At 57.3% G+C, this 20,197-nt stretch overlaps 1 protein-coding gene and 1 long non-coding RNA gene across 2 annotated transcripts in view; both read left to right on the forward strand.

The window, feature by feature from the left end:
• Window positions 1-20,197, forward strand: part of KDM4B (lysine (K)-specific demethylase 4B) — a 166,578-nt gene that overhangs the window by 85,517 nt on the left and 60,864 nt on the right. Inside the window, exon 9 of the mRNA XM_011967374.1 lies at window positions 3,295-3,432. Coding sequence (XP_011822764.1) covers window positions 3,295-3,432 — 138 coding nt within the window. The remainder of the gene's footprint in view (window positions 1-3,294; window positions 3,433-20,197) is intronic.
• LOC105530045 lies at window positions 8,085-8,913 on the forward strand. Its single transcript, XR_001004597.1, has 2 exons — window positions 8,085-8,751; window positions 8,800-8,913. It is a non-coding gene; the product is annotated as an uncharacterized LOC105530045 (long non-coding RNA).

The following is a 20,197-nucleotide window of genomic DNA, read 5'->3' on the forward strand; positions in this document are numbered from 1 at the left end:
GGAGAAAAAGCCGATCAATAGCAGAGCTTTTTAATAATTAAAAGTGTGTATTTCTGTAATCTGCCATTGACTCCCTCATTTATTCTGCAAGAGGTCGCAGAGGAAACCGAGTTCCGGGCTTTCGCCGTGCCTGGTGTCTGGGGCTGCATCCTGTCACTGCTGATGACTTTGCCGCAAAGCCTATTCATCATCCCAATGCCTTCTAATTGATTGTTGGATAATGTTGACAGCAGTGACACTGGGGACAGACACCGTGAGTGTGGAATGAAGCCACCAGGACGCAGGTTTCCTCGCAGGAACATAATCTTGTCCTAACCGAGCGCATTTTCTGTTCTAGGCCTCGCTTCAGAGGAGGGGTTGGGCTGGGGGAGTGAGGTCCTTACATCCGTGAGAGCCTGGCTCTCTGCTGCCATCACCCCCATTCGATCTTGGCATTCCGGGGGCCCAGCTGGATCCCTGAAGGCTCAGAGTCTGACGTCTGCCTGACGCGTGCCTGCAGGCCTGGTTCTCCACCACACCGGATGGGCCCAAGGGAGAGACAGGGAGCGTCACTTGGCCTTAAAGGAGGTGGTCAGGGGGAAGCTTTCTGAAGCCAGCTCAGATAGGGTAAAGGAATCAGTAATGGCATTTACTTTAATTTTTTAACTTTTTTTTTTTCCTAGAGATGGGGTCTCACTCTGCTGTCCAGGCTGGTCTCAAGCTCCTGGACTTAAGCATTTCTCCTGTCTTGGCCTTTTCCCAAAATGCTGGGATTACAGGTGTGTGCCACCATGCCCGGCCCAGTAATTACATTTTTTAAAAAAAACCCCAAACCTTAATTTTATTTGCCCCGCATTTCACGAAGCTCCAAGCTTAGTGGGGAGAAGCTGGCCCAGAGAACCCCACATCCTGCACAGTGAGGGCCAGGCCCTGGGGACCCCACGTCCTGCACAGCGGGGGCCAGGCCCTGGGGTAACGTGTGCTCCCCCCACCCCTGTTTTCTGTCGCGTGCTCATTCTGATGCACGTGGCTGTCACTTGGACGGGAATTTAAAAATATAACTTAATGCACACTGACTTTCCTTGATTGGTGCGATTAATTATTTGAAAAGAAAAATATCATAGTGTTCTTAAGGACTGGCGTTTTTCCAAGCCGTGTCGGTTTTGATTGATGTCTGATGCCGTGGCTGGCTTCCGAAAGCCTCTCCAGTTCTGACGGCTTGTCGTTGACTTCAGGGCATCCAGCGGTCTCTGCTCATCTTTCTGGAGGAGTAAGTAACGATCAGCAGGCCTGAGAACTCCTACGAATCAGAGATAAGAAAACAAACGGCCCGATGCATGTGGGGTGAGGGGCTTGAGCAGACGCGTTACGAAGGAGCCGCAGGAACGAAAGCCATGGTTTGATGCCCAGCGTCGGTAGAAGTTAGAGAGAGGCGGCCAGCCGGGAGATGCTGCCTGTCCCAGGACGGCCACGTCAGAACACCGCCACCAGTTGCCAGTGAGGAGGGCGCAGCTGCACACTGCTCACGGCCGGGGTGGATGCAGGGTTGTGCCACGCCATGGAAAACTGTTCGGCAGTTTCTTGGAAACGGAAGCATGTACCCTGTGCCCCAGCAATGCCGCTCTGTGCATGTTTACCCAGGAAAAATGAAAACATATGTCTACAGAAAGATTGGTACATAAGTGTTTTTGCAGCTTTCTTCACAAGAGCCCCAAACTAGAAACAGCCCGCACATCCATCAGCAGGATAGATAAATCAATAACCATAGATCCACGCACGACCAAGTACTGTTTAGGAATGGAAAGGAGTGGTCGCCTGGTGCACATGACAGTGGGAACAAATCTCAGAAACGCGCGCCGGGCGGAAGACACCAGGCACGTGTCCCTGCCGTACAACGCTGTTCATGTGAACGGCTAGGAGGAAACGAGGGCTGTGGTGACCAAGAGCGCATGCGTGGTTGGGTGGGGATGACCTGGTAGAAGGCTGGTGGGAGGGGTGCCTGGGGGCCCGGCATGTTCTGTTCCTGTCTGTCTGGAGCAGTGGTTACTCCCAGAACTCCGAGCAGCCTGTAATCCCTGTGTTTTTCTGGATGTTAAATAAAGATGAGGAGCCCACTTGACTTCAAGGGGAGTCACTTCTAGTCCATGAGCCTCAGTTTCCATGTCTGTGGATTGGGCCCACAGCCCCACCCCCCAGAAGCCCTTGGCCCAAGCCCCGGTGCAGCAGGTGGGAGCCGTCACTCCAGATTTGTCGTTGATCTTTCTGGGTGATCGTCTTTCAAAGCCTTTATCAATGGGCTTAGCAGTGAGCAGAGAGTTGGGGGACGGTGTGGCCATCTCGAGTGTCCCCAGAGTGGGGAGGGTTCCTAGGGCGCAAGGCTGCAGCCCCCCAGCACTGGTAGGCAGCCCTGCCTCTTCTTCCAGGCCTTGGGGTGGCTGTTGGGAAACCTTAGGTCTGGGGTCATTGTGGGCCCCACCCCAGCCACGCACGCCTCGGCTCCTCAGTTTAGGGGGTCCTACTTCAGAGACCTGCGGAGTCGGATGGGCCAGCCGTCGGAATTGGACTTGGGTCTGGAAGCATTGGCCCGCTTTCCAGGGTGCTGGTCTGGTGTCAGGTCCTGCTCCCAGTGTGCAGGTGTTTCTGGATCTCCATGACCTCGTGGAGACCCCCTCGCTGGGATATGATGGAAAGGCGACTTGGGATGGCGGCGTGTTGCAGGCCCCTTCCTGGCGTGTTTTGCGCGTGCAGTGGTGGCTCCTTTCTCATGCGAGGGCAGAAGGTGTCCTGAGCAGTGTCTTGTCTTCGGAGCACTCTAAAGCTGCTGCCAGCACCGCCTGCCCCAACACCAGCCCCAGCTGCTTCAGGACGAGTCACAGTGACTGTGAGTGTGACTCAGCCACCTCCAAAGCAGGAGGCCCCCATCGCTCCCTGTGAGGGTCTGACTGGAGACGCCCCACAGGCATCGTGTCCAGCCACGGCTCCCTCCGCAGGTCCAGCCACGGCTCCATCCTCAGTTCTCCCACTGGAGTGGTGCTGGCATCCGCCTTGGGGCAGGGCAGGGCCTGCTGGGGCTGGAGGGGCCCGGCTGAGCCAAGTGGAGGTTGCAGAGCTGTGGCCACGCCTGCTCACCGTGTCCTTCATGAGCCGTGTGGGAAATGGGCTGGAGCCCCGGAGCCCCTGGATCCACCTTTGACTTCGTGAAACCCCCTTGGTTTGTGAGCCAGGCTCCCTGGCACCCGCTGGGAAGTCCCCGCGCCCCATCCCCTGGTGCACTTCCAGTGGCCCTGCCCTCACCCATGCCCTTTCCCTCCTCAGATCACACAGGAGGCTGGGGAATTCATGATCACATTTCCATACGGCTACCACGCCGGCTTCAATCACGGGTTCAACTGTGCAGAATCTACCAACTTCGCCACCCTGCGGTGGATTGACTACGGCAAAGTGGCCACTCAGGTAAGAGCTTGCCGGCTGGGAGCAGGACACAGCAGGCCGGACAGAGGCTCTTTTTTGCCTCTGCTCTGCAGCCACCTGCCCGTGGCTGGTCCAGCAGCCGTTTCGCTCAGCCCAAGGCCCGGACTCTCAACCAGGGTCTGTTTCCGGACTCCTCAGAGAACTTTTGCCCAGAACGCTCCTTACCTTGAAGACTAGAGAGGAGGTGGGCAGGCCGGGTGGACGACGGTGGTCCCGGGTCCATCTCCAGTTAGTTCCATACACCAGCTAGCCCGCCGCCCGCGTGGGCCTCCTGGGCATGGCCGACTGCTTGGGTCTGGGGTTTGAGGTGTCTCCTCCACCGGCACCATTATATATATTTATATAAATATATAAATAATCTATATGAATTGTATATAAATATAAATTACATATAAATTACATAATTTATGTATGTAAGTTATATGTGTTTATATAATTAAGATGGATTTTGGCCGGACATGGTGGCTTCACGCCTGTAATCCCAGCACTTTGGGAGGCTGAGGCAGGAGGATCTCTTGAGCCCTGGAGGTCAAGGCATTGATGAGCTATGATTGCACCACTGCACTCCAGCCTGGGCAACAGAGTGAGGCCCTGTCTCAAAGAAAAAAATGAATTTCACCTGTTTCTTTTTACTTCCCCCCCACCACCCTTTTACAGAGACAGGGTTTTAATATGTTGGCCAGGCTGGTCTGCAACTCCTGGGCTCAAGTGATCCACCCGCCTCGGCCTCCCAGAGTGCTGGGATTACAGGCGTGAGCCACCGCGGCATGCCAGCTCTTTCTGCTTTTTTCGCCTGGCTGCTGGGAAAATGGGGACAGCATAGGTGGCCTGTGTGACGTCTCTCCTGGCTGCGCTGGTCTGGACGAATGAGCGAACCTTAATTTTTGTGGCTGTTTCTCTGCTTTCGGTGCAGTTAAGAAAAAGAACAGGGGTCTACAGCAGGCAAGGCCCTGAGAGGTGCCCCCGGGACTCATTTCAGAAAATCCCCAATGTCTCTAGTGAAGACTCTGGGCTTAGCTAAAGGAAGAGAGATCCGGAAGTTGGGATTTCGGCTTTTTGATCTAAGGGAGTAGTTAGGTATCTCAGGGCTGTCGCTGTGTTGAGAGGGCGTGTGTCTGTGTGTTTGTGCCGCTGTGGGGGCGCCGCGGGTGTTGTGACCAGCCCAGCAGCAGATTGAGCTGTGAGCCTCAGGCCTCAGGCTTGTCCTGGAGGTGCTGTCAGAACTGAAATTGCAGCGGGGCGGTGGGGACTGCCCAGATATTAAAAGCAATTTGGGATTCAGCCATGTGTTCACAAACAAGTGACTTGGGAAGTGCGGACTGAGACTGGGCTCCACGCTTCCATTGTCAGGCGGCGTAGCGTGAAATTGCTGAACAAGCAGCGTGCAGCACGTGACACACACCAGGGGTTCCAGGCAGGCTCCCTCTTGGAGCCCCCAGCCCCGCTGTCCCAGCCCCTGCTCAGGCACCCCCTGGTGTAGTCAGGCCTGGCCTGGGCGGCGAGGGCCTTACGCAGGGAGTGTCATTAGCCACGAGGCCTCTATGGCTGTCTGGGGGGCGTCGGTGGCTCTCAGGCTTCTTGGCGGGGCAGCCCGCCCCTGACTCTGGCAGGGTTTTCTGCTCCCACAAGCAGCCCAGGCTGGAGAGGCTATTAGAGCATCTCGCCGCACAGATGACAGAGGAGCATTAAAAGGCAGGGAAACGGTCCAGGTCAGGTGGGGCTCGGGCCTTGTCCAGATCTGTGTGCAGCCCAGTTGGAGGGAAGGGGCAGCCCAGAATCCCCCTTTTCTGGTGTCCCGCTGGCCAGCCCAGCTCCCCCATCCCATTGGCATTTTGGGCCAGTTTCTTTTGAGCACGTTCTTCAGAGGAGAGCGGGGGAGGCGGCTTCCACCCCTCCGTTTGCTTAGAGACATCTTTCCTTGTCAGCTTGTTCGCCTTCCTTGACCCCTAGGGACCCCTGCCCCCGACCCCGTTGTCCCTTTTCTGTCAGTTTTGTGTTCAGGAGCTGACGGTGGGAAGCCACCCTCCTGTGAATTTTGGGTGTCTGTGTTCACGGGTTGGCAAGCTAGGGCTCCGAGCTGGCAGGCCGGCATTATGCCGTCTGCAAACTGAGCAGGAGGTTTACATCTTCAAAGGGTTGTGGCAGGAGGACAGTTCGAAGGACGTGTGACCTGTGACAGCCAGACGAAACTGAAGTCTCGCTTAACAAATGAGCATCCTGTGCAAAGCCACACCCTGGCATGGAGGTGGCGTCTGCGTCCGCTTCACCCTGCCGAGTTGAGGAGTTCTGAAAAGCCAAGAGACATGTGCTGCCTGGCCCTTACAGAGGAAGCCTGTCCCTGTCCCCGCCCCCCACCACCGTCAGCAGAACCCAGAGGGGTGCGTGGCTTGCAGGACAGCCACCTCCTCCCCCGCCCAGCCCCCAGGGCCTGCTGCGAAAGCAGGTCGGCCCCCACCCGTCACCACACCCTGAGCCAGTGCAGCTGCCTCTGGAGTTCCGGATGGACCTGCCAGCAGCTGCAGCCCTGAGCAGGCCAGGTCAGTGCCATGGACGTGCTGCCACCTGCCCACGGAGCATCCCTGGCTACCCCATGGCAGGCAGGAGGCCCAGCCCTTGGCCCAGGTCTGCCCCCACAGGCCAAAAGCTCTCCAAGGTTCCCCCTGGCTGTAAAATCCCCAAGAAATACGATCTCCCTGCAGCAGGTGGCTTACCTAGATACACAGCCTTGTACCAGAGCCCCTGGGTAGAGCTTCCAGGGCCCTGTGCACACACACAAGAGGCAGCGTGGGGCTCTCCCCTCCCACCCTCTCAGCAGGGCTGGCGCCTGCCTGAGCTCACAGGTGAGATGGAGCAGCCCAGGCCCGCGCTTGTGGCGGAAGCAAGGCCTCATCCACTCCCCATCAGCAGAATGCCGTGGGCACATGGAGGCCATTGTCAAGGAGGGGTGGGATTTATTCCCGTGGGTGTTTTTCCTTTCTAGCCGGTCTGCGGGCATTCACCCTCGCCACCCGTCTGTACAGCAGGCGACGGAGTGCCTCTCGGGACAGGAGGAGGCCTGGTGGCCCCGGCCCTGTGTGTCTGTGTGGGGGAGGTACGGCTGTGTCCCCATCCCAGCTCTCCACTCCCACTCATCCCCTGTGACACCTGGTGTCATGGACCTGCTCCCCTCAGGACTGGTGACCTTTGGACCCCAATGGTGACAACCGCAAAGGTCCCCAGACATCATGCAGCATCCCTTGAAGGCAGGATTGGCCCCAGTGAGAGCTGCTGGCCAGGGCCACTTTCGAGGTCGGTCCTCTCTTTTTGGGGGGTGGGGTAGGTAGTGCCACTGTCATTTTTGACTGCCCTGCTGGTGTGGCCTCCTAGACCCAGGTTTCCCGGCATCTCCCCTCCTGCCGAGCGCCTGTCTCTGAGTATCTGAGTGTTCTATTTGAGCTCCTCATCTCTGTGCCACTTTCCCAGACCTAAGGCGGCTGAGCACTGCAGCGGTCCGCAGCCTCGGTGTGCGACCCTCTTTAAGCACACAGGTGTTAAGTATCTCAGAGCCGCGAAGCCTTGGCCAGCTGCCTTGCCTGACAGACTCCCACCTTGGGACGGACCCCGGCTTCAGGGCTGGGATTTCGTTCACTTCACTCGAGTCTCTTCTCCGGAAGCGGGCCGGACTGATAGGCGGGTTTGGGGCATGAGGGCGCTGGGCAGCGCAGGTTTAAGTCTCCTCTGGAGGAATCTCGTGTCTTTCCGGAGCTCAATGCCAGGCAGGAGGTTGCTTTGCCCTCAGGAACTAGAAGTTCTTTACCACCTGCTCTTCATGCCCACCTGTGGGGGAGAGCCCCATTCCTTGTATTCACTGCCTTCCGAAGAGCGGGAGGGAGCCTCTTTCCTCGTGGGTGGGATGTGGCCCCCCACTCGGGTAGGCCCCGGGCATCTGAGGGCCCCCAAGGGCCCATCATTGTCAGGGTGAGCGTCCATCCCTGCAGGGGCAGGGAGCTGGCGGCTTAGCTTCCTCTGGAGCACGGTTCCATCCGCCAGATGTGCTCACATCCAGCTCTTAGCAGCCCCTGCAAAAACCCTCTCTGATCAAAGAGAGGTGGGTGTACAAATGCGGCCCGGGCTTTGTCTCCAACTCACTCCACGATTCCTGGACCATGCAAGCCGCATCACTCGGACACCATGGATACAAACCCTCACTCCCCCGGCCCCTAGACCTGAGGGGAGCCCTGGGCTCAACTTCCATCTGGAGCAGAGGTCGATGGGGGGAGGTGGCCCCTGCCCACAGCTCCACCCGTGATAAGTAGACAGGCTTTTCCATAATTAATCAAAACCTAGGCGTTCATCTGTGGGCCACGGCTGAGCAGGGGCCACAGCTGAGCAGAGACCACCGGAGTCCCCGAGGGAGCCCTGAGGCTGCAGGGAACGGGCCAGGACCCCCAAAAGAGCGGATTGTGGTTACAGGGGTAGGATGACAGTGGGAGGTTTTGACATCCTCAAGAGACAGAGGAGCAGGGCGCCCCTGCCAGCTTCACCCACACATCCCTTGGGGCAGATACAGAAGGAAGAATGTGCATTGTTGGAAATTGGGGAATACGGTAAACAAAGAGAAGTGGGAGCTGACCTTACCATCTGCTCAGCCATGAGAAGGAGTGAGGCCCAGTGTGGGCGAACGCTGAGGACACCCCACTCAGTGAGAGAAGCCAGACCCAGAGGCCACACCGTGCGAAACCCCATTTCTATGAAATGTCCAGGACAGGCCAGTGCTCAGAGGCAGGAAGGGGTGCGTAGGTGTGGAGGCTGGAGGGTGACAGCGGATGGGGGTGGGTTTTCCTTGGAGGGTGAAAATGCTCTACATTTGAAGGCGAAGATGGTTGCCCCAGTCTGTGGGTACACAAGCTCCTGCGTCGCACACCTGGTGAATTGTAGGGCACGCAAATCTCACTGAAATCGTCCAGAAACATCCTTCCCCCGGATCAGTTCTTAGCAAATGAGGAACAGTAATCCAGAATAAAAAATGGGTGGCCTTTCTGGAAGGCCGTCTGCCGTGGACTACACGCGTGCCTCCTGTGGCCAGCGCTTCTGTCTCGGGAACATATGCATACTGGTTCCGTGTCTGAGGACAGCTGTAGCCTCGATTGTTGTAGTGGGAAGTTGTATGACCGGGGGTGGGTTGAGCCAGTGGAACGTTGTGCAGCCGGGAAAATGTGTTTGCTCCCTGGGGTGTGCTCTGTGTCTTTGGGCTTGGAGAGGTGCACGCAGCACTTTAAGTGAACAAACAGGCTCCGACGGCGACTGTGGTGATTCCCATTTGTTGTGGGGTGGTGGGGTGGTGGGGTGGTGGGGTGGTGGGGTGGTGAGGTGGTGGGGTTGTGGTTCTCAAGCTGGGAAAGGGAGATTTGCCCAACTATTGGTTGATATTAGTTTGATGTCACGGAATTTGGGATACCTTAAAAATACGCGCTAACTTTTCAATATGGTTCTGTCTTTTTTTGTACTAAAAAAAAAAAAACAAAACAAAACACCACACACTCCTCTTTTCATAGTCAGAGGCGCGTAGCTCTGGGGAGGGAAGAGGGGTTGGCCATTCCTAGCTGCTTGCTGAGCGAGCACCCCACAGTTCCCAAGTGGGAGAAGTTTTTGTTGTTGTTGCTTCGTTGGTTTGTTTTCGGAATGGGGAGTAAAAACCAAACAAAAGGCCAAACACAGTGACTCACGCCTGTAATCCCAGCATCTAGGGAGGCCGAGGTAGGAGGACTGCATGACTCCAGAGGTTCAGGGCCAGCCTGGGCAACATCGTGAGACCCCACTCTCCACAAAAAGGGAAAACAAGACAAAAAAATCAAAAACGGTGAAGACCCCAAAGCCTGTTCCCCTTCCTCCCTGCTGAGCGGGTGAGGCAGTGCCGGGGAGAGGGCAGAGTGGCAGGTCCTGGAAGCCCAGCCCGGCGTTGCTGAGCGCCTGCTGTGTGCTGGGGAGGGATCCCAGCCCCCAGGTCTGCCAAGGAGAGGTGAGAGTGCAGAGGGCAGCAGGCTTGCCCCCCTAGCCGCACGCCTTGCTCCATGCCCCGACCTCGCCAGGCTGAGGCTTACGGTGCAGCACTGGGTTCGTTTTGAGAGGTCTCTCTTCTCAACTAGAGCCATCTCAATGGTAACGTCTTCTTTCTCTTTCTCTCTCCCTCTCTCTCCCTCTCTCTCCCTCTCTCTCTTCCCTTGCCCCACTTGGAGGCACAAGCCGATGGGGCATCTGGAAGCCCACACCCTCCCTGCCCACCAGGTGTCTCCTGGGCCAGTGGCTTCGTGTCCTGGGCATGTGTCCTGTGCACAGCCCGGTGGGGGCGGGTGGAGGGGCCTCCAGAGGTGGCGGCTCCGTGTCTCAGAGCAGAATCCCCGGCACGTGCTCCAGCAGGCAGGCTTTGTAGTGGGATTACTAACGGGGCAGATCACAAGGATGTTCCCGTCTCACTGGAAGAAATAAAATGTGCGCGCAGCAGCCTTTCTCACGCCGAACTCAAGTTAGTCCTACAAGCCTGCACGCCGTGTTAGATTAGCTCAGCACGCGGCCGGGCTGACCCCACGGTGGGTGGCGCCTGGTGCTGGTAGAGAAGGGTCTGACCTCCAGAGCCTGGGATTCAGCGGCGTCCCGAAACTCCCCTGTCACCTGGAGAGTTGATTGAGGATTAAACAGAGCGCAAGAGATGGGAAGCCCGGCTGGAAGGCCAGGAAGCCCCGTGCTCTTAACTGGTTCCATGCCAGCTGTCTGTGGGTGAGGCCTGCTGCGCACCAGCCTCCCCGGGGACATCTCGGGCTCTCGGGAGGTGTCTGGCAGGGAGAACTTCTACTGAGCTTGGGAAGGGGACGACGACTTGGATTCCCCAGAAGCACCGCCACCCATCTCCCCCCACCTCCCGCATCCGGCCAGGGTGGGGGCTCCGCAGGAAGCAGGCCTCTCCTGAAACCCCAGCCCTGGGGTGTACTGAACGTAATTACTGTAAAATTCAAACCAAATTGTTTCTGCTGCCTGCGAGAACTGTGTGTTCCTTCTGTTTGGTAATGAGGCCGCCCGCTCCGGGTGATTAACCCGAGCCCAGGGGGAGGCGGCAGAAGGAAGGCGGGGGCTGGGGAAGTGTGGGAGGGAGGAGGGCCCACAGAGGCCCGGGAAACTCCAGCCCCTCCTCTGACCTGCCAGAGCCCACTGGAGCCCATGGCTGGCCTGTGCCCTGCCTTTGGCTTCCTGCCTCAGTGAGCCTCTGATTTGTGGTGTTGCAGGGCTGGATGTAAAATATGTCTCCCTTGCTCCTTCTCCCAGATCTTCCCTGCCTCTCTGACCCTGGTCAGGGCTTTTGGGGCCCCTTCCCATGTGTGGACTTAGGGGGTGTCACGGTCATGCAGAAGCATTGGGAGAATCTACAGCTAAGACCATGCAGAGCGGGTCCCGGGCCGGGTCAGAGTGAGTGGGCCCTGTGCTGGCTCTTGGCCTAGTGTTTATGCTGCACGTCTGGAGGGTGAGCTAGGAGAGGAGTGGTCTGGAAAGAAGGCCTCGTTTAGTCTCTCCCCCGGCACTGCGGACATTGGGGCCAGATCCTTCTCTGGGCTGGGGCCATCCTGGGCACTGCAGGGTGCTGAGCAGCACCCCTGGCCTCCACCCACCCCATGCCAGGCACACCCCAACCCAGCTGTTTCAACCACAATGTCTGCAGACACATCCACTCCCATGGGGGCAGGGCCACCCATCAAAGACACCTGGGTCTCCAGGCTCCCTGCTGGGCCCCTCCCTCCTTTCTCCTGCTGCTCTCAGCTTTCGGGATCACACCCTCTAATACTCCCAGTTCTGCTGCCCAGGAGCTCTGGTCGGGGAGGGGGGGCACATCTCCCCAGAGGAGGGTTGGGGGCTTTTCTAGACCGAGGCTCATGGTGTGGCTCCAGGGCCTTTGCCGGCTCGGCAGCACCCAGTCTTCTCTACCATCCTTCACGGACAGAGCTGGTTCGGCGGCTGCAGCTGGATGCTGCCTGGCATCTGAGGAGCGGGTCTGCTCATGGGGTCAGGCAGAGGCGGGACCCCCTCGAGGGGCACCGGCGAGGGATCCCAGGGGGCAGCCGTCAGAGAAGCAGGAGAGCCGGACGAGGGGGCTCACGGGGCCTGGCCCTGAGTCAGAAGTGGTGGACCTCTCCCCTCTCCCATATCAGGGCATCCCAGCTCATGGCCAATCTTCGGCCTTTGTGGAGGAGTCGTAACCCGGAGAGTGAGAGAGAACCTCCAGGAGCAAGCGCTGGCAAGGGATTGTGGGGGGCGGGCCCCTGCACCCCTAATCGCGTGTCCCCTCCCCACCCAAGGTGTGACCCTTCATAGGGCCCACGGTTCAGACCTGGAGCCATCTGCCTGGGTGCAGACCCTCCCCTCCTAGCGCTGTGCCTTAGTTTCCCTCGGCCTGTTGGAAGTGACATGGAACAGCACTTGGGTGGTGCCTGGCACAGAAGCAGGACTGCCATGGCCGTTGAGGCCCCTTCAGGGCAGCATGTGGAGGAGAAAGGCCGGTCCTGGTGGCCCGGAGTCAGGCGTGCAGCTGCCTGCTTGTCATGTCCCTGCAGGGGCTCCCAACACTGATAGACACATGCGAGGCTACTTTCATTTAGGGAGGGCCAGAGGGGACATCGGAGCCTCCCCTGGCACCTGGTGGATGTGCGGGCAGCATGGAAGGCTGTGGAAGGCCATGGAAGGCCCGTGACCTTGCCTGGCCTGGCAGGCCCGGAGGGGCAGGGAGCCGCTCGCTGTGCTGCCGGGAATGGCCCCGCGGCCGAGGCCCAGGGAGCCCTGGGAGCGGACGCCTAATTGTTTTGTTGACGCGGCTGCCGACTGCTTCCAGTGGGTTTGCTAATGAACTGGTTTGTTATCGGCCCCGCTGCAGCGCTGATAATTACATCAGAAACAGGGGGCCTGCTCATCCTTCCCACGCCTTGTGTGAGCCATCAGTGCGGGTGCGGGCGCCTCTGCCCCTTCCTCGATGTTTAACGCCTTGTGTGCCAAGGCACCTGCCGCCTATGCCCACCCCAGACAGATGGTCGAGATGGCTGTGAGAGGAGTGTGACCGCCACTCGCCCCGGTCGGCATCCGCTGGGCAGTGGTCACCGCGCAGGCTACTGTTCAGCTGCTGGGGAGGCAGCGTGTGAGGCCATCGAGGTCCAGGGAGGAGACAGGACACAAATAAGGGTGGGAAGAGGAATTTCTGCTCCTAGAGAGGGCGCAGGGATGCTGCAGCTGCAGCCTGATGTGTCTGCCATCTGGGTAGCCCAGTCCACAGCCCGGGCAGCTGAAAGCACCCAACGTGTATCCTCTCACAGTTCTGGAGGCAGAGGCTGAGATGGGTGTGTGGCGGGCTGAGCCCGCTCAGGGCGCCAGGGAGACCTCCCCCCGCCCGCCTCTCCTGGCTTTGGGGCTGGCCGAGATCTCAGGGCTGCTTGGCTTGCAGGGGTGTCACCCTCTCCTCTGCCCGGTGGCCACGTGGCCCCTCCTCCCTGCCTTTGTGTCCTCTTGTCTGCTTCTAAGGACACCAGGCGCTGGCCCCGGGCAGGCCCCAATCCCGGGTGTGAATCACGCACCGACGACAGCTGCTACCACGCTGCTTCTGAACACTCCTCTCTGAGGCCCTGGGTTCAGGCTGCTGAGGAGCGCGGGGAACAACATTGCAGGGGAGGAACGGAAATCGCGAGGTCCGTGAGCGGGGGTCCTGGCAGAGGCCAAACGTCAGAGGTCGTGGGCTGCAACAGGGGCCCTCGAAGTTAGGTTTCATCACCGTGTGCTGGGGGAGGCACTGGGCATTTCAGCAAGGGAGGGGGCCACTGGCTGGAGAAGGGATTATGGGAGAGATGGGGCAGGGAGCCCGGCATGGATGGCTGCCGTCTAGGCGGGCATGGGGTCTGTGGGCATGGGAAGAAGGGGACAGCGTGATGGGAAGAAGGGAACAGCATGGGCCTGTGTTTTAGGGGTGGTGCCTGCAGGACCTGGTGATAGGATGGAGGTGGGGGCGCAGGTGAGGGATGAGGACTTGGGCGTGTGGGTGTGTGCTGGTGCCAGGAGTGCACAGAGGGATGTGGAGGAGCCAGGACTGGCTGTGGTGTTCAGATGCATCAGAGCCTGCCGTCCAGTGTAGGAGCCACGGGCCACACATGGCACCATATCCGTTAATCAAAATGAAATAGGATGCACCCTCCACCTTCAGTCGGGCCAGCTGTGGGTGAAGCCCTTGCTAATAGCCAGGTGGGCTGGTGGCCGTGTCCTGGGCAGTGCAGGTGCAGGTCATCGCCATCCCCAGACAGTCCTGTCGCAGTGCTGCCGATGTGTCCCATGGAGGGGTCTCTAGCTCGGGGTTGGCGCTGAGGCGTATGTGGAGGGATTTCCAGCTCGGGGTCGGCGCTGAGGCGTCCCGTGGAGGGGTCTCCAGCTCGGGGTTGGCGCTGAGGCGTATGTGGAGGGGTCTCCAGCTTGGGGTCGGCGCTGAGGCGTATGTGGAGGGATTTCCAGCTCGGGGTCGGCGCTGAGGCGTCCCGTGGAGGGGTCTCCAGCTCGGGGTCGGCGCTGAGGCGTATGTGGAGGGGTCTCCAGCTCGGGGTCGGCGCTGAGGCATCCCGTGAAGGGGTCTCCAGCTCGGGGTCGGTGCCGAGGCGTCTATGGAGGGGTGTTCAGCTCGGGGTCGGCGCCGAGGGCGGGGCAGAGGCAGCGTGAGGGATGGGACGTGGTAGCCATAGATGTCTCGTCGGCAGCCGTGAGATGCTGCACCCTCCCCACACCAGGCTGGCTGCTTCTAAGGTCCCCTCCCATCCCTGTCCCCGTCCACAGCAGGGCAAGCACCAGCCATGCAATGTCTGTTGCCGTCGGCTGTGGAACCACCCGCTGGCAGCTGGCATCGTCCTGAATGTTCCGCCCTGGTTCCTGGATCGGGGGGCTGGGAGTTGGCGCCACAGCTGACGAGAATGTTCATGAGCCCCGTGGTCAGATGCTGTTTGGGTTGATGATTTCATTGGACCACATATAATCATTTTCTCTGTAGGCTGGTGGCTGCGTCTTCTGCCACTCTACTGTTTTACATGAGCAGACTCTAGTATCTGTTAAGGCTTTTAAAAGGAGATGACCTCTTGTGAAAGCTTAGTGCCTGTTTAAATCAGGGGAAGGTGGCGGATGAGCCCCTGGGCTCCAAGGCAGCAGTGGTAGCCCACTGCATCTGCAGATAGCCAGGGTCCTGCTGTGACGCTGCCAGCCAGGCTGCTGCACACTGAGAGCTCAGGGTCCATGAGCCTGGTGCTGGACGCCCCCTCAGCATGGGTCCAATCGCAAGGGGCTGGCCAGGGCAGGGCAGGGCAGGGCCTGCTAGGAGGGAGGGGCCCGGAGCAGCCAGGTCACTCTTCAACCTGGGGACCCTCCCCCAGCAGCCGCAGACTTGAGTGTGTGTGGCGCTTGTGTGCGAGCATGTGGTTTGTGTGTGCATTTCCCTGGGAATCAGACCCCCTTCTATAGGGTGGGTGCTGTAGACAGACCACAGCTGCTGGCAGGCAGAGTGTGTGCCCCACCAAGGGGCAGGCTGCTGAAAAGTCAGGTTCACAGGGAGCTGGTTTTAGGAGGAGGTCCTCATGTTATGGAGATGCAGGCCACAGACTGAGGTGCACACAGGGCCGGTGTACAGTGTGGGGAATCTATTTTTTATTTTTATTTTTTTGAGGTGGAGTCTTGTGCTGTCACTCAGGCTGGAGTGCAGTGGTGTGATCTCGGCTCACTGCACCCTCTGCCTCCTGGGCTCAAGTGAGTCTCCTGCCTCAGCCTCCTGAGTAGCTGGGACTACAGGTGCGCCACCACACCCGGCTAATTTTTGTATTTTTAGTAGAGGCGGGGTTTCTCCATGTTGGCCAGACTGGTCCTGAACTCCTGACCTCAAGTGATCCACCTGCCTTGGCCTCCCAAAGTGCTGGGATTACAGGCATGATCCATTGCGCCTGGCCATGGCATGGGAGATCTTCACAGCCCTCCCCCATCCGGACTTCTCGTGGCATGGAGTGATCTCACCTTGGATGGGGAGCACGGTCCCAGGTCTCCATGGGTTTGGGGAACCCCCGGGGTTCCTGCTGACCTCAGTGCCCCTGCCCAGACCCCAGTTTCTCGCTTCCGTGCGATGTGGCATTTCTGCACTTGAGTCGCTGGTGACTTAGGTGGCGCCTGCTGCCACGGCACCTCCCTGTGGTGTTGGCGGTGTGGATCACGGCGCCTCCCTGGTGGTGTTGGCGGTGCGGATTGCTGCGGCGCCTGCCTGGTGGGGGAAGGATTCCTCCGTTTCTGGGCTTGCCTTAACAGCTCAGAGAAGGCTGAGGGGACCCTGGGAATGATTTTAAACATCCCATGCTAGGGAAGGGCTTGTAAGGCCACACAGGGCGGCTTCCATCAGCATCTATACTTTAAAGAGCATGGGCTGGCAGCATGTGTGGTGTGGAGTCAGCAGGGCGGGGAGAAAAGGACGAGGCATGTGCCCCATGGCCATCGGGTGATGGGGATGGCACCTGTTCGCGAAGAAGAGTCGCCAAGGGAAGGAGGTGAGTGGTAACCAAAGCCACCAAGACGTCGATCTCACTGTACACAGGATTCTTAAATATGTAGTAAAAGGCTGTAGAGCCCCAAATGGCGCATCAGCCGGCCATCCAGGCTTCGTGGTTTTGTTTTTTGTTTTGTTTTTTTGAGACAGAGTCTCTAAAAACTCCAGGTTGGAGTGCAGTGGTGCAATCATAGTTCACTGCAGCCTTGACCTCCTGAGATCAAGCAGTCCTCCTAACTCAGCCTCCCAGGTAGCTGAGACTACAGGCATTGCACCATCATGCCCAGCTAATTTTTTGTAGTTTTTGTAGAGATGGGGTCTCACTATGTTGTCCAGGCTGGCCTTAAACTCCTGAGCTCAAGGGGTCCTTCTGCCTTGGCCTCCTAAAGCACTGGGATGACAGGCGTGAGCTGCTGCACCTGGCCTGTGCAGGCCTTGGTGTAGCTGCCCCTTCGGTCCTGATGGGGAGCATTTCCCAGATGTGCCCCATGGAAAAGGCAAGGCGCAGAGCAGGGACTGTAGGATGTCATTGACACGAAAAGCAGAGGACCGCGCCCTGTGTGTCGGGAGGGTGGGGCCCTGGGGCAGAGAGCGCATTGGCCACCTTCCCTTTTGTTCTTCTGGAGCTGGGTGTTGGGTGCAGCGTTGCCTGTTCCAGAAAGTCTGTGAGTTCTGTCTCCGTTTTGGCTCAGAGTTCTCCTGTGGGAGGTGCCCAGAGAGGGTGATTCCCCTCCGCCACCAATGAGATGTGAACCCTCCTCCTCCTCTGAGCTCAGCAGAGCCTCGTGGACCTGGGGCCCCCAGCTTCTTTGGATCTCAGACATGGGGGGCTCAAATGTCAGTCGGGAGCTGCCAAGCTCTGTGGAAGGTTTCTGCACGTTTGCCCGAGCCCCGCCAGGAGGGGCTTCAGAGCGCTTGTCCGAGTGCAGCCCATGAGCCCTGCAGAGCAAGGCAGGACGCAGAGGCAGAGGCAGACACAGCCCCCAGCTGGGCCGGGCTGGTGGCCAAGGAGCTTCCCGCGTGAGCAGTGGCAGCCTCCACGTCAGTACATGGTCCGGGGAAGCCCCATTAACAGCAGAGGGACTCGGCCTCTGGGGAGTGGATTTCTTTTGCAATATGATGTTAAAGGAAGGTCTGGCATTCCGTATGTTTTTTATTTTATTTTTTATTACAATTTGCAAAAGCACGCCAGTTTCATTGGATTTCAGGCATTTTTCATGGGATCGTTACGGCTCAGAAGGCATAATCTCAGGCATTAGATTAGAGTGACAGGCTTGGGAATTCAGACCCGAGAACAACTGCCCTGCCTGTTCCCTTGTAGGTGACTGGCAGGTCTTGCTTTATAACAGGAAGTGCTCCCATGGTGGCCCTAACTTGCCCAGCCTACGAGGTTCGCTTGTGTTATCTCATTTAAAACCCCCGGCAGCACGAGGTTGGTCCACCTGGTTCCCTAGAAAGGGACCATGAACTGAAGGTCTGTGTCCCCTCAGAGTCCTCTGTCGAGTCCTCATACCCCTCCCTAGGGTGATGGTATTAAGAGATGGGGCCTCTGGGAGGCGATGAGGGCATGAGGGTGATGCCCTCATTGATAGGATCAGTGGCCTTATGAAAGAGCTCCCAGAGAGCTCCCTCACCCCCCCACCATGAGAGGACTCAGTGAGAAGATGCCAAGAACCAGGAAGTGACCCTCACCAGACCCCAGACCTGCCGGTGTCCTGATCTTGGACTTCCCAGCCTCCAGAACCGTAAGAAATAAGCAATTTGCTTATAAGCCCCCAGCTTATGGTATTTTGTTCCAAGAACGGACTAAGACAAAAGATTCATCACAGTCACTTCCTCACATGCCATTTCCCTCATCCCTGCCTCTGAGGAATGTGCAGGGTGGATTTCTGAGCCTTTAGTTGCTGCTTTCTTTCCATTTGGCAGAGATACTTTGAGGGGAACCTGGGTCACATAGAACAACCTCCAGTTCTAGTAGTACTGGGCACACACTGGGTAGCAGTGGGCAGTGGAGAGGATTGTGGTGTGTCAGAAGGCCCATTTGTTTCCTTTCTCTTTAAACATGATGAGCAGGTCTGTGCAAATCTACCCCAAAGTCCAAGGATGCTGAGAGGCTAAAGAAAGAGGCTGGCATTCAGTTTCTCAGAGAGAAACATTTAATAAGGATTTACAAAGAGAAGCCATGTCTGTGTCTTGGGTGGCGGCAGTGAGACAAGATGGTGGATCCCTGCACCATCATCCCCAGACCCAGGGCTTATATACCATAGGGAAGGGTGGTTCAGGGATGTGCAAGACAATTGAAATATGGAAGCCTCAGGGCCATTTGACCAAAGGGCAAGATTTACAGTAAGTACCTGCTCTTATACAAGGAGCGGTAGATGAACTGGAAATCTCAGAGGCCTTCCCAGAATGGGGGTTAATCAGAAGCCAACATGGCAGGTTAGCATCCAAGATGGAGGTGCTGTGGCCTCCACACCTGCTGTGACCTCATTTCTGAGGGACATACCTTCCAGGGGCTTCTTGAGAAAGGAACACAGGCAGTAAAGTTTTGAGAGTTTTCTCGTTTGAAAACAGGGCCTGAGGGTGGCACCCTCATGGAGGAGATCAGAGCCCTTATAGAAGAGCCCCCAGAGAGCTCCCTCACCCCTTCTACCAGAGGAGGACACAGCGAGAAGGCACCATCTAGGAACCAGGAAGTGACCCTCACCGGACACCAAATCTGCCGGTGCTTTGATCTTGGACTTTCCAGCCTCCAGAACCATGAGAAATAAGGAAAGGGCAGATATTGAAAATGAAACCAAAAACTCCACAGGATGGTTAGGCAACAAGGTAGAAGAACTTGTGCAGGAAAAGCTGCTGTCTTTGTGGTGGATAGTTTGGCTGGGTATTGAAGTCCCTTCGAAGGCCACACCCATCCGTGGTTCTCATTCAGTGCTGCTGGCACAAAGATGCTCCTCTGATTCCTCATCCTTGGTGTGGAACCTGTTTTTCTCCCTTCTGGAAGCTTATTGAACCCTCTTTGTGTCCCAAGTGTCCTGAAGTCCCTTCACTGGGTACCTGGTATGTGTCTGATTTTTGTCACTTCCCCCTCCTTAGGCCTTTCCATCCATCTTTTCCAACCTTTCCCATGATTCTAGTAAACTTTCTTGAATGGTTTCATTGATTGATTGCTCTCCTGTTTCTATTTTCTTGTTTCTATTTCAAACTCCTGTCACTCGCTGTTGGGCTTTCAGAACTAGCGTTCCGCTTTCTTTATCTTCCCCACCTCCATTTTCTACTTCGTCTTCTTGTTGTTGTTGTTGTTTTCAAGACAGGACCTCACTCTGGAATGAGACAGGGTCTTAGGCTAGAGTGAAGCCCTCTTCTTTCATGACGTAGTATCTTTTTTTTCTGAGGATATTGATTGATGATAGGTTTGTATTCTTTTTGAAAATGTCTTCTCTGACTGGACATTATGGCTCACACCTGTGATTCCAGCACTTTGGGAGGCCGAAGCAGGCAGATCACCTGAGGTCAGGAGTTCGAGACCAGCCTGGCCAACGTGGTAAAACCCCGTTGCTACTCAAAATACAAAAAATTAGCTGGGCATGGCAGTGGGTACCTGTAATCCCAGCTACTCGGGAGGCTGAGGTAGGAGAATCACTTGAACCCAGGAGGCAGAGGTTGCAGTGAACCGAGGTTGTGCCATTGCACTCCAACCTGGGTGACAAGAGCGAGACTCCATCTCAAAAAAGAAGAAAGAAAATATCTTCTCTGTCCTCTGTTTCTTACCAGTTTTTTTTTTTTTTTTTTTGATTGTTTATTTTAATCTCTGGGGATCCTAGTGCAGGCCCATCTCTCTGATGCTTGGGGGTAATGATCGAGTGTAATGATTACAAGTGAGGGGCTGGGTGCAGTGGCTCACGCCTGTAATGCAGCACTTTGGGAGGCTGAGGCAGGAGGATTGCTTGAGCCTAGGACTTGGAGTCTACAGTGCACCTCTGTGATCACACCACTGCACTCCAGCTCCAGCCTGGGTAATAGAGTGAGATTCTGTCTCAGAAAAAAAGCCCCCAAAAACCCAAGTGAGCAATGGAGGCTGATGATGGCTCGGGATGCAAGGACATAGAGGGGAGGGCCTCACTCGGTGCTTTACCCCGGGAGATCCGGGTGGGCTGTGGATGCAGGGGAAGGGCGGGGAGGGCCTCA

Source organism: Mandrillus leucophaeus, unplaced genomic scaffold (genome assembly GCF_000951045.1).
Source record: "Mandrillus leucophaeus isolate KB7577 unplaced genomic scaffold, Mleu.le_1.0 Scaffold8, whole genome shotgun sequence".
NCBI lineage: Eukaryota > Metazoa > Chordata > Mammalia > Primates > Cercopithecidae > Mandrillus > Mandrillus leucophaeus.